This window comes from Balaenoptera physalus, assembly GCF_965194825.1.
Source record: "Balaenoptera physalus genome assembly, chromosome: 1".
Lineage (NCBI taxonomy): Eukaryota > Metazoa > Chordata > Mammalia > Artiodactyla > Balaenopteridae > Balaenoptera > Balaenoptera physalus.
In genome coordinates, this window is record NC_138882.1 from 47,491,388 (window position 1) to 47,508,790 (window position 17,403).

The 17,403-nt window shown below is 41.0% G+C and overlaps 1 protein-coding gene across 3 annotated transcripts in view; it reads left to right on the forward strand.

Moving 5' to 3' along the window:
* COLGALT2 (collagen beta(1-O)galactosyltransferase 2) overlaps positions 1-17,403 on the forward strand; it is a 141,143-nt gene that overhangs the window by 81,703 nt on the left and 42,037 nt on the right. For all 3 annotated transcript variants that reach the window (XM_082473169.1, XM_082473168.1, XM_082473170.1), the window contains exons 3-6: positions 1,039-1,156; positions 2,920-3,054; positions 7,073-7,277; positions 13,006-13,125. In XM_082473169.1, coding sequence (XP_082329295.1) covers positions 1,039-1,156; positions 2,920-3,054; positions 7,073-7,277; positions 13,006-13,125 — 578 coding nt within the window. The remainder of the gene's footprint in view (positions 1-1,038; positions 1,157-2,919; positions 3,055-7,072; positions 7,278-13,005; positions 13,126-17,403) is intronic.

Here is a 17,403-nt window from a genome sequence, read left to right on the forward strand (position 1 = left end):
AGACTCTATGTACCTCTCTTGCATCCTGGTAATTTTCTCCATTGCCAGATTCTGACTAAATATATTATATGCCAAGGTCAGTGTGAGAAATACCAGAGAAGGCATTTTTGGGGGCAACATATTCAGAAAAACAGAAATTCCACTGATTTTTGTAGAAACAATAATTGAGGAAGACATTCCAGAGACTTCCTGTGCAAAAATAATTTTATTAATCTTATTTGTATGGTTACGGTCTCATTGTTTTTGCGGTTTCTCATTCACTGAGGGAAATGTACTGCCAGTGCAGCATTAAGAACTTGAAGTGGTGGCCAGTTTGGGGCCACTGCGACTTTATCAATGACCATACCAGTTGGGAGCTTTCAGAAAGGTTCTTGAGGGTGTGCTAACCCACCTGCCTCCATGGCCGTGGACGAGTCCTGGCCTGGCTGCTTTGTGGATGTTGATGGAGAGCCCAGCATTATGCATCTGCTCCATGATCTCACTCCATCTGGGGCAGATCAACGTGTTAGACTCTGTGGAGTCATTTACTGAGACTTGACCACGTAAGGTAAACCTTTATTTTTCCTGGGAAACTCATATTTTGATGCTGTAACATTTCCAAATTTATTTGATGGCTAAATGTGTAAGACTGTGTCTAGGAACATGAGCTTTGGGGTTATGCCTGGATTCAAATTCTGACTGTACCCCTTATTAACTGCATAACATTAAGCAAATGACTTAACCACTCTAACCGATTTCCTCAGCTGTGAAATGGGGATAGTGGTAGCACTCACATCACAAGGACTCAGTGAGTTCTAATGAGAACCCACTGAAATATTTCATATAAAGAGTCATGTGTGGGAAGCAGCAAATTACTTAATCTCTCCTTGCTCCAGTTTCTTATCGGTAATAATGGGATAATGATAACCATAATAGTATCGACCTCCTAGGGTTACTACTGGAAGATTAAATGAATTAGTACATAGTGCCTGGAATATATAGGCACTCAATAATTATTAACTATTATTATTATTAATATTTTTGTTATCATTACTATAGGTCTTATCCTGATGAAATTGGACCAAAGCACTGGCCTGGCTCCCGTTTTGCCCATGTGATGAAACTACGACAGGCAGCCCTTCGAACTGCGAGGGAAAAATGGTCAGACTACATTCTGGTAAAAACAGACGTTTAATTTCTGGACAACTGTTATCTAGAATGTTTCCAAATCAATTGTTGATAATCTAGGACTGTGGGAACAATCAAAACAACCCTTTTTTAGACATCTCCTCCTCAACGTTTTAATAAAGGCACAAGAAAAAAATCTGGAGAACTTAATATCGGGATACCTGGAATTCATCTCAGACTCATTCCTCGCATTTTTAGTGAGTAAGCAAATAAGCTCCTGAATTATTCAATCTCTTTATTGTAGTAGGCATAAGAAACTCTAATACTTTTTAGTTCATAGGGAATGCTATGGGTAAAGCAATATAAAAGGTCTTGACTTTTTAGAAGAGTTTTGGGGGTATGAGAAATTAATTACGTAAAAAGAGATTCAAATTAACAGCTCTGAAATGCTATTATTCCCTTTTGCTCCCGAGTGTCTGGGGAGTGGTATCTCTTGCTTGGCTTCCTGGTTGCTTCTAATCATGCTGGACTCTCCTGGAGAATTTCTCTCCATGCATAGGTTCCATTACTTCCCTCAGAACTTCAAGAGTGGTCCAGAAAAATGCTGGACTTGACAATTAAGAATCAATGTTATCCTTATCCTCCAGGAACCTGTCTCAGTTGGAAAGGTCAGCTCCCTAATCAGCAAGGAGCTGCAGTCCCTATTCCCTTTGGAAAATTGACAGAGGTTTTTCTCCCCCCAAATTTATGGGAACAAAGTTCTTCCTCTGTGGCCCCCAAAATCCATTTAATTCTTTTGGCAAACGTTTTCCAGTACAACACTACAAATAAAGCCAGTAAAGCAAAGCCAGTGTTGTTTCATTAAACTTATGGACGTCTGTTCTCTGTCACTAGACTCTGATTCCTAAAGGGAATACTTTTGACCTATGTCCATCCTCAGCCTCTCAACCACCACAAAAATCAGCCCAATAGTTTGTCACACACATACTGTCAATACAAATAATTTCATAGAAGTTTCAAATTGTGCTGATATTTAACGTTGTATAGCTGTTTAAATGTCATTGAAGTGTACAAGTGCTGAACCACAAAATTTTTGGTAAAGACATTGACTATCAAAGAGTGAAAGCTTCTGATTATTTACTTTGTGTGTTGCAGGGGGGAGATATACATAACATAAAATCTACCATTTTAATTTTTTTAAGTGTACAGTTCAGTGTGATTATTTTGTATGATAGAAACTGTTGTTATACTGTCCCTGTAAATGAATCAGTGTTACCATGGATTTCTGGTAAGAATGGGAAATAGCTTCATTGGTTAGCATGGGTTGATATAATGTACTTTAAACAAAAATTCTAATTGTAACATTAAGATAGCATTTATGGATCGGTTTGGGGCCATTTTGGCTTTACTATAGACAACCTGAATAGGTGTGTTCATTTGTACCTAGAGTGGGCACTCAGTAAGTGTGAATAAGTCCTTATTTAAGGGCTTGAGAGCCATTAATAGCTTATACTTAAACCACTAACCAAGGTGTAGGTTGGGTCCTCGTTGAGTATGTGCCCAGTGATAATACCAGTTCATTGCTCGGTGCCTTATGCAGAGCTAAACATGTGGAAGTTAGACTAAATGTATTTTGCCTGAATGAAAGCCATCCAGCTGCAAGGGGTTTCCACAAGGAAAACACAGATAACATGTAGCTGGTTCCATATGTCATGAGCAAGTTTCCATGATCCTTTGGCAAGTGTTGGGTTACTCTTGTACCCGTTACTGAAAAGTACCTTTTCATGCGATGTTATCCTTTTCTCTTCCTAGTTCATAGATGTTGACAACTTCCTGACTAATCCACAGACCCTCAATCTACTGATTGCAGAAAACAAAACCGTTGTGGCCCCCATGCTGGAGTCTCGGGGCCTGTACTCTAATTTCTGGTGCGGAATCACACCTCAGGCAAGTCTTTTGGTTAATGAATTAAGGTTATGAGTTTTAACAAGGCACACCTGTCAACAGTAGCCCCATCAATCTTTTTCTGATTTTCTCCCTTGAAACATGCCTGTCATTGTGTTATTGGAGCAAGCATTTTTAGGAAAGGAGGTAAATCCAGGTCCAATGCCACAACCCCGTGAGCTCTTCTGTATTGATGAATTATGAAGAAATTATTCTAATGAGCTTAGCATTAGAAGCTTTAAATTAACCACTATAGCTTGCTGAAATTTATACTTTTTATTTCTCCCTGATTCAGAGATTTTCGAAAAATAAATATTTTTTTTTGCTCATCAAAACTAACATAAGAGGGGGCTTCCCTGGTGGCACAGTGGTTGAGAATCTGCCTGCCAATGCAGGGGACACGGGTTCGAGCCCTGGTCCGGGAAGATCCCACATGCCGTGGAGCAGCTGGGCCCGTGAGCCACAGCTACTGAACCTGCGCGTCTGGAGCCTGTGCTCCGCAACAAGAGAGGCCGCGATAGTGAGAGGCCCGCGCACCGTGATGAAGAGTGGCCCCCGCTTGCCGCAACTAGAGAAAGCCCTCGCACAGAAACGAAGACCCAACACAGCTAAAAATAAATAAATAAATAAATAAATTAATTTAAAAAAACCCCAAAAAAACTAACATAAGAACACTATAAAAAACTGGAAAGAGAAAAACGTTTTTTAAAGAATCATTTTAATCCCTACCACTCTAACATCATAGATAACAGCTTGCATGTTTTTAACTATTATCATCAAGTGGCTATAATGCAATTTACTTAACCTTTCTCTTAGTTTAAAAACATTTAAGTTATTTGCAACTTTTAACTATTATAATGACCATCATAATTAATATAAAAATTTCCATATTTAATATTATTTCCTTGGGACAGCTTCTGAGAGCTGGAATTAGTGAGTCAAAGAGTATTAAATATTTTAATGACCTTTGATATATTGCCAAAATATTTCCAAAGAGATCTAATAATTAGAACTGCCATGGTAGATGTTTTTACAAAATTTGAGTTAAAAACAAAATTTTAAATTTCCATCATCTCTCTTTTCCATTGTAAAATCTTTGAAGTCTAGAGATCTGTTGCAGTGAATGTTTATGGATGATTATATTTTTTATTCTTTAGTTAATAAATTAGAGAGATAAACTGATCAATGTAGTACATATCAATGTAGGATAAAGATTCTCTAAGGGAAAAATTATATGTTAAGTGTGTTCTCATGCTCAGAGAGCTAAATTTTCAGACCCTCTTTCTGAAGAATGAGGCCAGTGGTGTGCTGATAAATATATAATGACTGGCTCTCTGTGGGGGAAAACCCTTGATTGGTAGCATTTACCAGTTTTCATGGTGTAAGGACTTCCACCATGCAAATGTTGTTTAAGCTGAGGGAAAGGTTAAGTAAATTGTAGTACAGTCACTTGATGATATAATTATTAAAAATATGCAAAGCTTGCTGTCTGTGGTTTATTTACAATGGTGGGGATAAACGTGATTTTTGTTTTTACAGATTTTAAGCTACCAACGTGTCAACTGACTTGCAAACTTCCTGGCTCTAGCACACTACTGGATGAGGCGGTACTCTTTCGTCACAGTTATCTCCCATAGCTCCAAGAGATTTTGAATGCATGTTATCCACATCTCTTTTAGGGACAGATTAAGTTCATATTTATAAAAGCCAATCAGTTCCTTGGGGAGAAGCTGTTATATTAAATTTAAATGCATACACTTTCAGTTAATAATCTGCAGTGCTTCACATGGCAGAATCACTCTGGGGTGTTTTTAATGAGTTGTACATTGACACCAGCATCAAGAGTGGATTATCCTAGTAACTGCAGCCTCCCAGTTTCTGTTGTCTTATTTGCTTTAATATTAAAAGCTCACTTACTTTGCACAGTAAAAGTAAAATCTAAGCAATTTAGAGGCAATTCTAATTTATTTCTGTTTCTGGCTCTCTATCATCCCCAGTGAGGCTTCTGCTAGGGCAGGAACAGAAACAGCCGATGACTTCATAAGCTTGAGGCAGGCCTTGGTTTCCAGAGCCTTTAAACACATCCAAAATAAAATGACCTCAGTTTTATCTGGTCAATGAACCAGAATCATTACCAACAACATTCAGTTTATGTGGAAAAAATGACACATCTATTGCCTCTGCCTGTCTGCAGGAAGCATATTAAGTCTTTTTCTCTCTTTCTTTCCTTCTCTGCTTCCTTCCTCCCTGCCCCCAGGATATTCAGTGATTCATTTTCATCATGAATTTTCCAAGCTTCTCATTCTGAGAATATTGTCCTAAGTAGTCTAGAACTTTGTATTTGACATGTGTTCTTAGGCAGTCCTCTAAAGAACTAGTTTTCCCTTTGTCCCTTGGAAGAATATTGATAAGTTGAAGGATGTTAAGTGATCCTTAAGTTTAAGGCTTATAAAAAATTGTAAGAATAATAATACTTCATATAATGCATTACAGTTTCCAAAGTATCTTCACAGACCGTATCCCATGTGATCCCTTCTACAACCCTGTGAGATAGACAAATCAGCTTTTACCCCATTTTTTCAGGAGAAGAAACTTAGGCTCAAAGAGGTTAAGCATGGGCCTAAGATCAATCAGCTAGATGGTTAAGATGACTCTAAGACGCACATCTTCTAAGTCTTAATTTGTGATCCTTCTTCCTTACCACGTGGTCAGTGTGAGCATTAGCTCAGCTAGAACACTAGTTGAGACACTGAAAGAAATGTCAGAGACGAGGCTGCAGTGCCTAATGTGTGGGTACTGACACCACTGCAGAAAGTGTGACCCTAAGGGAATGTGACTGATTAACGAATATGAGAGAACTTTTGCAACTACTTAGTATTGTGCCCTTCAGAGTGCTGGCCCTGTGAAACTTTACACTCATTCCATGAGCCTGCCGTTGCCTAAAACGTTTTTGGAAATGCCTTTCCAAGCTTCACATGCTTTTAAGTATGTTTTGTCAAGACAGATCTTCATCTTCTCTGGAATGGGTTTGAGCTTTGGCAATAGTCGAGTTATAATTGGTGCCACTGGAGTATAAAGCTCCAGTGGTTTCTGCACCCCATGAGGGCTAACACTGGGGTTGTCAATTTACTGCTAAGCCCCCAGCATCTAACACAGCCTGGATTACAGTAGGCACTCAGTAGATGTTTGTTGAATGAACAGTTGAGTTTGGAGGGAAAACAAGCTGGGTTGCTCCAAACCAGTGTGTTCAGAAACCACAAAGTAAGGGCGTCGGTTGTCCTGTGTGCTTGCCCAGAGGGAACTTTCAAAAGGGGAATTCCCCCCAAAAGTGTGGCACAGTGGCAGCTCCGCCAGAATAGTGAATAAGGAATTGCATTGAAAAAAGACCCCATTTATATGTTTAAGTACTGCATGTTTCGTTAAAAATATCAGCCAATGTAATGTAGTAATTCTAATAATAGCCAATATTTACTGATGCTTTCTTGGTGCTAGGTACTGCTCTAAGTACTTTTCAGGTTTTACCTTCCTTAATTGTTACAGACAACCCCATGGAGTAGATAGCGCCATCATTCCTATTTTACAGATGAGGAAATAGGCACAGCAAGGTTGAATAACCTGACCAATACCTACAGACAGTAAGTAGCTGAGGTGTGATTTAACCTCAGACAGCCAGATCCCAGAACATGTGTTCTTAACTGCTCTGCTCTACCACCTCTGATAACTCATGTCATATTCAATCATTAGTCAACACAAAGTATACTTTTATGAAACTATTAAATCAAGAGATATGCTGAAACCAAAATTATTTCTGGTAACAGGACACTTCTAGTATTATTTTATATGTAAATAGCATTTCCTGAGCTCAGTTGGAAATTCTTAGGCCAAGATAAGAAGAGAGAAGGTGACTTTGCTTGGGGACTTGTACTTAACCGGTGATGACTTAGGAGTCAGCCTAACAGAAGATTGGGAAAGAGGAAGCCCTCAGATCAGTGAACATGACCCACCCGTTTGTTCCTTACAGGGCTTCTATAAACGGACCCCAGACTATCTTCAGATTAGAGAATGGAAGAGGTTGGGCTGCTTTCCGGTCCCCATGGTCCACTCCACATTCCTAATTGACCTCAGGAAGGAAGCCTCTGACAAGCTGACGTTCTACCCCCCGCACCAGGACTACACCTGGACCTTTGATGACATCATCGTCTTTGCCTTCTCCAGCAGGCAAGCAGGTACTGTTTGTATGCGGTTGTACTGCCACCATGGAAACACTGCAAATAACCAGCTCCTTTGTTTTGTGCATTTTATTTAAAAAACACTCTTAATAAGGAAATAGGCTTCCTATTCAAGTAGTGTTAGAGGCAATTAATTGTCTGCAGTAACCATACCAGCACCCTCTGTGTTGCTGTCCCTGTGAGCACCAATGACCAAGAGCCAGGACTGGTCCCTACCCAAGAATCCACTCTCTTTTAAAAAAAAAAAAGTGGTGGTGGTTGCCATGGGCCTGTGATTCATTCTTTATTGTGCTATTGCATTGCTTTGTTCAATATAGGAGTCCTTTGCTTAATTAGAAAACTGTGACAGAGAGCCAGAAGTACACTGGGGAAGACCCAGGCTTAAAAAATGGAAGTTTATTTCTTCTCAAAAAAATATCAGAGCTAGTACAGTGGCTCTGTTCCACAAAGTTTTCAGAGACCCAGGCTCCTTCTCTATTTCTTCTCCACCTTCCATGAGATATTGTCCTTAATCATAGGATCCAACATGTCTCATCAGTATAGATGCATTTCAGCTGTTGAGTGAAAACCATAGAGGGGAGGGCACTCTCCAGCCCTTTAAGGGTACCATCCAGGAGTTGAACACATCACTGCCATGCATAGCCCATTAGCCAGACTTAGGACATAGGACAACACCTAGCTCAGAATGTTGGGGGGCTCAAAATGTTGTCTTTATTCTATGCAGTCTAGAGCCCCAATTCTCTCTCAGGAAGGAGAAAACAGATTTTGGGAGGTAACCAGCAGTCTCTGCCACAGTCCCCCTGGAAGGAAAGGCAAAACCAGACTTAACTCTTTCATGAACCATTGTAGACTTCTAGAGGATGACAAGTCAGTAGGAAAGTAGGTCATTACTCTTGTGTCACTTGCACGTGCAGTCAGGGTCACTTGCACATGCAGTCAGGGAGGATATAATTCACTAAAGTGGTTCAACATGAAGATACACATCATTCCTAAAGCAAGGCTTTCTTCTCAGGATCATTCAGACCTTCCTGACAGAGGCCAGGTCCCATTATCAGTGAGCCAGAAATGTGCCACTTAACCACTAGCAAAAGTGAGTTTAGAAACCAGGCAGATGGTGTATAAATTCATGTGGCTGTATAGTCAGGGTGGATGAGATCATACACAGACCCCAGGCAGTTGAGGCAGGTTGCTGGCAGCTGCGAATATTAATAAAATTCAAGATACAACTCACACATCAGGCCATCCTAGAAGCCTTAGGTGTCCTACTTATCAGTTGTAGATTTGGTAGGAATGAGAATATTTGGTGGAAATATGGAAAGCTGATTATTTTTTCCCTTGGCAGCTAGAACCATTTAGACCCTTTGGCCAGGGGTAGACATGTTTTAGGTCTGTGTCAGGGCAAAAGCAAGGTTCTCCTACTCATGTGGATTGGAAGTTTTCATGAAGGTCCTGGTGTCAGCGTTAATGGTAACTGCTTCTTTCTGCTTGGTCTGTGATTGGCTCTGATTTCTCCAGGTTGGGAAGCAGACTCAGGGCCTTCCCAGTCCTTCAACTTGTGCATATCCCTTTGCTTAAGAGCTTGAAGTAAAGATGCTCCAAGAAATTGAGCTATTAACAATTACAATAATGATCTTTGCCTAACAAAGGCCTCCTTGATAGACATTGCACAAGGCATTATTGTGACCCAGTCACTAAATTATTATGATATAGTTTTTAAAACCAAGAATTGGATTTGGGGCTGGAAGAATCACATGAGCTAGATAGGAATTTTTCAGCTATGCCCCTTGCTTGGCCTGTTCACTTGGACTTCATTCTTTATTGATCAGATTCCCATAGGCCTACCCAGGACATTGAAAGCAGGTGCAGAGGCCCAGAGCTGTTCGGTGATTCCGCTGGGAGGAGAGAGGCAGAAAAGCAAGAAGAGAGGGTCAGTCCTGTAGGCTTTCCTGCTGTGCCCAGCATTGTGTTAGGCTCTGTGACAGTTGGGGAGATAAGATCTTTACATGTGGAAACATAAATAATAGTTATGAAGCAGTGAAAGCTGAGGGGTCAGATCAGTGGTACAAACTGTGAACAGGGCAGGAGTCAAGATAGGAAAGAATGACTGTCATTTGGGGGAATGAAAGAGCTTTCCTGACAGTCATGTGGCTCTAAGATAGCACTTTTACTCAGCTTGAAGTATTTTTAGAAGAGACTTGAATGAACCTGGAGTCCTGTGCAGCCCATGGAGTGTTTCTAAGCTCTTTCCCTCTTAGGTTCAAAGCAAAGCACTTCCCTTCTCTCTTGAAAGAGTCTTGATGAAAGATGATTTATATTCTTTTGTTCTCACTCTTATGAAGCTCCCTAGCTATGGGTCATCCATTGGGGTATCTTTTTTTTTTTTTTTTTTTGGTGTGCTGGGTCTTTGTTGCTGCACGCGGGCTTTCTCTAGTTGTGGCGAGCGGGGGCTACTCTTCATCGTGGTGCGCAGGCTTCTCACTGTGCTGGCTTCTCTTGTTGCGGAGCACGGGCTCTAGGCACGCAGGCTTCAGTAGTTGTGGCATGCAGGCTCAGTAGTTGTGGCGCACGGGCTTAGTTGCTCTGTGGCATGTGGGATCTTCCCAGACCAGGACTCGAACCCGTGTCCCCCGCATTGGCAGGCAGATTTTTAACCACGGCACCACCAGGGAAGTCCCATGGAGCATCCTCTTTTAAATGTCCAGAAGGAAATAGAGGGTCCACATGTCCCAGGCAGGACCATCTAACCACAAACCTCAACCCTTAATCTTTCACCTCCAACTCCAGGCATTGCCACATGTGGGTGAGGAGTGACAGGGGCAATCCAAGGGTGCTGGAGTGCTGGGGCGTGGCTGCCCATCGAGCCCAAGAAGAGAGCACAGGGGTGATGGGCAAGTCTCTGTGGTTCTAATGAAGCCAGGGTTGGGAGTTCACCTCCCGCTGTGGCCAGTGATCTGGGCTGTGTATCACGGCCACAGTAACCCTCTGGCACCAGCCAGTCATCCTCCAAATGTCTGCCATGAGTCAAAAGAGGCAAGAGATGTGGGTGACAGGCAGGCAGAGCTTCCTCCTGCACATCACGGGGAGTGCTCGAAAGTGCCTCCCATGTGCGGGGATGGCAATGCAGAGTGTTTACTGGTTTTGAGACTCGATTTCCAAATCCTGGGTAGTTAGAGAGATACTTGGCGTTGGCTCTTTAGGGGCAGAGGTTTGGCACTAATGGCTCTTTAGGGACAGAGGTGTGACCTTGGGCAAATCACAGCTTCTCAAACTCTGAGCTTCCATCACCAAGGATAAAGGTAGGTAGATCAATCTTGCAATGTTAAGGTACTCAGTGAGTGCAAGAAAATGTTTGCTATCTTCATAAAAGAAGTACAGGCCTTCAAGGTATAGTATCCTTCACCATTCTTTTTCAAAGAGAAAATTGTTTGCCCCAGAAGTAGCTTTCACTGAGTGCCAAGTTCCTTCATAGATTTTATCTAATTATCAACACATTTTCTTTTAAACTTTTTATATTTTTATCCAATTATCCAGGCAGATAGTTGAATCAATTCGAATAGTCCCCCACAGTTTATTATAAAATTAGAAGTCCCCTGGGTGTCACCTCCCTGTACCATTTCCTTCTTTTAGAAGACAAGCACTTTTAACTCTTCCAGATGATGGTACAAGTGTAATAGTCACATCCATGTTTCTAAGTAGCATGCTTATAATGCTGCTTCTTGATTTTCTGGCGTTGCTTTAGGCAAATATCTATTGACTCCCTAGTGAAGAGGAGGAGTTAGTTCTCCCCCCTCCCTCTGCCACGTTCACGCAGACGCATTCTTCCCATCACCCTGTCCTCTTGATGTAGTTACGTGGTACTTTAAGAAAGAGCCATGGTCAGTGTTTTTGCTCTTATAATCATGTGAACCTAATTCCATTTATGGACTATGGCTAGTTTTCCTTTCATATCTGACTTAACAATTGCCTTTTTTATTTGCTTAGTTTTATTATTACTAACGCCATCCAAAACTAATCCCTGACTGTCTAAAACTCCTCTTAGAATGGTCAGATTTAGCAGATGTTCTTTGTGTGTTTGTGTAAAGATGTCTGTCCTGGAGCCTCCTGTTGTTCTCTAACGTGAGAGGTGCCACAGCTGCGGAGCTGCAGCTCCCTCCTCTCCTCTTCTGTAATGACTCTCCTGTTCACTATGTCCTGTGTCTTCCTTGTTTTTCATTTTTTGGTTTTTTTTGTAATCCTCCCCCTCCTCCTTTTCTCCCCCTCCTCCTCTTTCTTCTCCTTCTTCTTCCACATCCTCCAGTCACTGTCTGAGGAAGTGTGATGGCAAGTAAATATTTATGACCTGGCACGTCTGAAAATGCCTTTCTTCTCCCCTCACACTTGATGGATAGCTTGGCTAGGTCTCATCTCCCCTTTTTACTGAAGCTTTGGAAAGTCGAATGGTAAAATTATTTACCTAATTAGGGTAGAGAGGCAACCTTAACATTAAATCATTTCCCTTCTGTTTCCTGAATTCATCACGACTTTGCAGGAGGGTCCGTTTGGATTTGAAGTTTCTCAGAAGCATTCATGTTGGCAAACAGTAGAGCTAGTGAGTCCTCTTGGTGAAGGCAAGAGAAGTGACAGTGCTTGCTGGACCAGCCCTGATGGGAGCCGGGTTCAGTAAAGGGGAGGATAAGAGCTCTTTTCTTTGTTCGTTCTTCTCTGTTAATGCCACAAGACAGCTCCACCTGATTTGGCAGGTGATGCAGCTGACAGGAGGAAATTTCATCTGCACAAAATAGAGAAGTCGCTATGCAGGTAATTCTCTGTCTGGAAAGCATAGGTGATTATAGAAATTAACAGATCAGAAGCTTGGACACATGGACCAGATCTTGGCAGACTCACCTTTTACCTAAGCAGTCTTTTCATTAGTCAAGACTGTCAGTTGCTGGATCTATCTGAGACCCTCTTGATTCCAATATTCATAGCTACCTGGTTGAACACAGATGCTATCTATAACTCTTGGAGTGGGCCAGCTGGGGCTGTGAAGACGGGTTTTGAAAACAAGAGGGCTGTGCTATGTCTCTGGTATTGTCATACTGAAGGTTCTTAACAGGACTTGAAATGCAGACTTTCTTTTGTCCCTTTCTGACTCTTTTATAGAAGTTTCATGTCTGTTGGTTGACTCCAAATCCATGCGTGCTAAGAGAAGAAATCAAACCGTGGAGAATCATGGAAAATTTTAAGTTTCTTTTGTTTTTTATTTTTTGTTCTACATATGCCTAGAGTTAGCTTTAATAATCTGTCAGCCTTACAGGATTTTCCTGTTTGCTTTCACATCAAATGTGGCTTTTATTCCTCATTTTCTCTTTATTTCCTGTAGGTGGATTACAGTGTTCCATTCTGTTCTCTGGAGCGGGAATTCCTTGCCTCCTTTTTGATCCCATCATGCCTTTAGTGTTCATTTCAGGCCACAAGGATGCTTTCTCTTCAGAGAGAAAAAAATCAATTTCCTCTGAGCCGAAGAATGGCCCAGGGTTTTTATTTGCCCCAAATTCTGGTTACACTTTCTTAATAAAGGAGCATTTTTGAGGTCTACACACCCTGCCCGGAACAACTACTTGTTCAATTTCAGTGCCAAACTCAGCTTTGGCCACAGCCTAGTCTCTTTTTTCTTAGTTGTCATTGTAGAACTAAGAAGTGTATTTTCTGATTGGCCAGTTTTGTCCCTCTCTTGTGTCCTCAGGCATCCAGATGCACCTCTGCAACAGAGAGCACTACGGCTACCTGCCCATCCCCCTGAAGCCCCATCAGACCCTACAGGAGGACATTGACAACCTCATCCATGTGCAGATAGAAGCAATGAGTGAGTGACCCAGGGGCCTGGTGGTGGCTCATGTTCCGTTGCCACCGTGAGCGTACCAGCCACTTTTTCCCTCTCCCAGGACTGGAATCTCACAGCCATCAGTCAGCCTTGGCTGAAACATAGTTGTTCATTTGTTCATTCATTCTCAAACTTTCCCTATGTGAAATATGAATATGACAAAGTCTTTGCCTTCAGGGAGCTTCCCTTCCACGTGGAGAGCTGGGTACACAGTAAATACATTTCACACAGTGTCCTAAGGGCTATAATGGTGTTTTGTCTATGGATTTAAAATCTAACTTTGTTGCTTTCTAATTATATGACTTTGGGCAAGTAATCTAACCTCCTTAGTTGTGAAATGAAGATAAAACATCTAGGGTTTGGGGGCAAATTCCCCATGATATATGTAAAAAGTATACTAGCAAAAACAATAATTATGACTTCAACTTAATAATAGCTTATGGTGTAACAGATACCATACTAAACATTTTTTGTACTTTGTCTCATTAATCCTTACAACAACTCAGTGAAAGGGGTTTTATTATTGCTCATATTAAAGATGAAGAAATTGGGATGTAGAGAGTTTAATATCTTGCTGTAGATCATTCTGCTAAATAAATGATAGATTGGGATTTGAACCAAACTTGCTATCTCCAAAGCTCAGATTCTTAAACACTGTATCATATTGCCTCTGGGTCTGGCATGATGTCAGAACTGGTAAAAAATGCTCAATGATCAGGGGCTACACTAATTATTATGTGTAATGCGCAGTGGTGTCCAAAGGAGAAAGTAACAAAAGCACCCTGCCTAAGGGAGGATGTTGGAAATGGCTACCCAAAGGAGGGAATATTTGCACTGAATTTTCATGCAGTATCTGAGAAACTCTGTTATTCATCACTAGAGCATAGGATGTGTGTATGTTGGCAGTTGGGGTGATTGGGGAGGCACAATGGGAAGCAGGGCTGGAAGGTAGGCAGGAGCCCAGTTAGAAGGACCTCTAATGTATAAGAAGGTGTTTGGACTTTTCCTGAAGGGAAGGGAGATTTTAAAGAGATTTTAGCAGTGAAATGTCAGGGTGAAAGGTTGAAATGCCGGGATTTAGAAAGGTCACTCTCATGGTAAGAGAAACACGGATGGAGCAGCATGAGGCAGTGGGTGCTGGTCTTAGGTCAGAGGTGAAGAGACTGTTTTGGACATAACCTGGTAAACTAGGCAAAAGATGGTGAGGATCTGAGCTAGGGCAGGAGCAGTGGGAATGGAGATAAACTTATGACATAGACTTGAAAGGACTTAGCCAAGAGTTTGTGGATGAACAAAAGGGAGGCAGAGGAAACCTTATAAGTTCTGACTTGAATGTCTGGAATGACTGCAGGAATTTTAAATGCATGTAGATTAAAGGAGACATTTGCAAAGAAAAATCATGAGTTCATTTTTAGACCCACTGAGTTGCTTGTGAATATCTATTTCCTGCTCCTCACCCCCAGACAATAAATTCCTTGTTCATGTTAGTCTCAAGACATAGCCCATTCCCTGCCACCTAGTAGGCACCCAGTAAATATTTGTTGAATGAATGAATGAGTTGCCCAGTGGATAGATGGAGAGATGAATCTGAAACTTAAGTTCTGTCAAGTCTAAAGATGTTGAGTTGGGATTCATCAACAAGATAATGTGATATCACAGAATTTTAAGAAAACAGGAGCATGAGATATGGAAGGAAGTTCAAGTAAGATAAGGACTGAAAAAGAGTCCAGTGGGTTTTTTTCAGCTAATTTCCATAATAAGAATGGTTTCAGAAAAGGCTGACTCAGAATTTAAAGTGTTGGAGAAGTAATTAAAAAGCAAGGACATAGAGAGAAAGCAGAATTTTTTCTTTTAAGAAACATGGTTAGGACCAGAAGGTAAGACAATAATAATTATAAAGATTCATCAGAAGATTCCTTTAAATAGAAAGCTCTCCTACTGTTTTTACACAGGATTGTGTTTGCAAAACATCAGTCAGCCCAGTATACCAGGGACATATTGGTGGTGATGAGCAAAGCATATCCGTAGACAAAGCACCCCTGACATTACAGCCTTTGTTGCTGATGCACATGATAGTGTGCAAGCCATTTGGTCTTTCCTGGTCTCAATGTCCCTGAGTTTGAAAACAGAAACAAGAGATCACTACTATTCTCTATGAGTACAGAGAATAATAGAGATAATGGGGAAATAATAGAGTATTAATGATAATATTAATACTCTATTAATAATAGAGTATAATAATAGAATAATAGAGTATTCTTGGGGGGAATGAGGATTGAATAATCAGCTGGTTCACTGGGATAGTATTTCTAGAACCAGCCCTTAGGAATTTCTTTAATACGTAGTGTCTCTGCCTCTTCTCTATATTCTAGACCCAGAGGCCAAGGGCAGTATCTTATTGCCTTCTATTCCAATCACCTAGCACAGTGCCTGACATATAATTGGTAACAAACAAATATTTGCTGAATGCATGACCAGACAAGTGAATGAAAGAATGAGCAAATGAATAAAAACTGTGTTGCAAAGAACATGCAACATGAAGCCAGAATAATGGACTTGAACCCAGGCTCTATCATGTAAGAAGGGAGAATCAACCCTCTCAGAGCTTTAGTTCCTTTATCTGTGGAGTGAAGATAATAACACTGACTTTGCAGGGTTGAGAGGAGCAAATAAAAGAATATATATCAACTCCATAAAACAAAGAGGTGTTGCTATTATTAGGACTCCATTTAATGCTTGGTAATGTGTGTCTCCTTATCATCCCCATTCCATGGCTTTCAATCTTGACTCCAAGTAGATGTCAGCCCAGAGAGGCTGACCAGAGCCTTGCCTTCTCTTCTTTTCCCCCACAGAACTGAGAGCACAGAAAGTTCTCTGTACACAGAAACACACACACTGTCAAAATCAATTTTAATGATTACAAATATGTACAACACTATGTTAGGCAGGTAGATTTCATTTGGGAAGAACCTGTAATTTATAGCTGTCGTTATTGATCCCCCGTACACTCCAACTCTAGTGCGAGGCACTTTATATATGGCGTTTTATTTAATTCTTGTATTGACCTTCTCTAGTTATAATTTTGTTAAAATTTTAGATCCTGAATTTTAAAAGACAGAGCATAATTGGGATAATAAAATAATTGGAAAATAAACCATTGAGGGTAATAATGCAGAAACACAGACTGAAGGCCTATGTAGGATGAATAAAAGGCTGGTGATGATGAAATCATAGCTGTCAAGTGTCCTCAGGAAAGATGAACTAGATGCTAAAAGCACTAGTTCATCTGGAACCCAATGGGCAGTTAATAAATGGCTGCTAATAGACTGTACAATTGAAGCATTAGAAGAGGCATAAAATTTATGTACAAACACCGAACGCCTACCTACAATGTATGAGTCACTCTATGAGGGTACTGGGGATTCACAACATTTTACAACCAATTCTGTTTTGGTTGTTTATATTTAACTGGGGAGACAGGACAGATATTTAAAAAAGACCCCAGTGATGCAGTATATTGCTTTGTGAAAGGAGCAGTTATAAGGGCAATAGGAATTTGGAGTAAGGAGAGATTGCTGTGGGCTGATGTGATCTAGGAGAGCCTGACAGTTCTTAAGCTGGGCTTTGATAGAAGTGTGGAGTTTAAACAAAGGGAGCGTTATGGTGAGGGCACTATACGTAGAGGAAACAGACTGAACAAAGGCATTGTTCAAAAAGCATCATGAAGGACCTAGTGGCAAGACGGGAATAAAGACACAGGCCTACTAGAGAATGGACTTAAGGATATGGGGAGGGGGAAGGGTAAGATGTGACAAAGTGAGAGAGTGGCATGGACATATATACACTACCAAACGTAAAATAGATAGCTAGTGGGAAGCAACCGCATAGCACAGGGAGATCAGCTCTGTGCTTTGTGACCACCTAGAGGGGTGGGATAGGGAGGGTGGGAGGGAGGGAGATGCAAGAGGGAAGAGATATGGGAACATATGTATGTGTATAACTGATTCACTTTGTTATAAAGCAGAAACTAACACACCATTGTAAAGCAATTATACTCCAATAAATATGTTAAAAAAAGCATTCACACCCTGGAAGAGAGTAGGCTTTAAACAGTAGAAGGCAATAAAGTTTGAGTGTTGGAGTGGTTTAATCATTATGATTCTTGAATGCTCAGCTAAAGTACAATGCCCATTCTAAAAGCAGTAAGGATGCAAGGAAGGCTTTAGAAGAGAGCATCAGGCTATAAGTATTTATTAAACA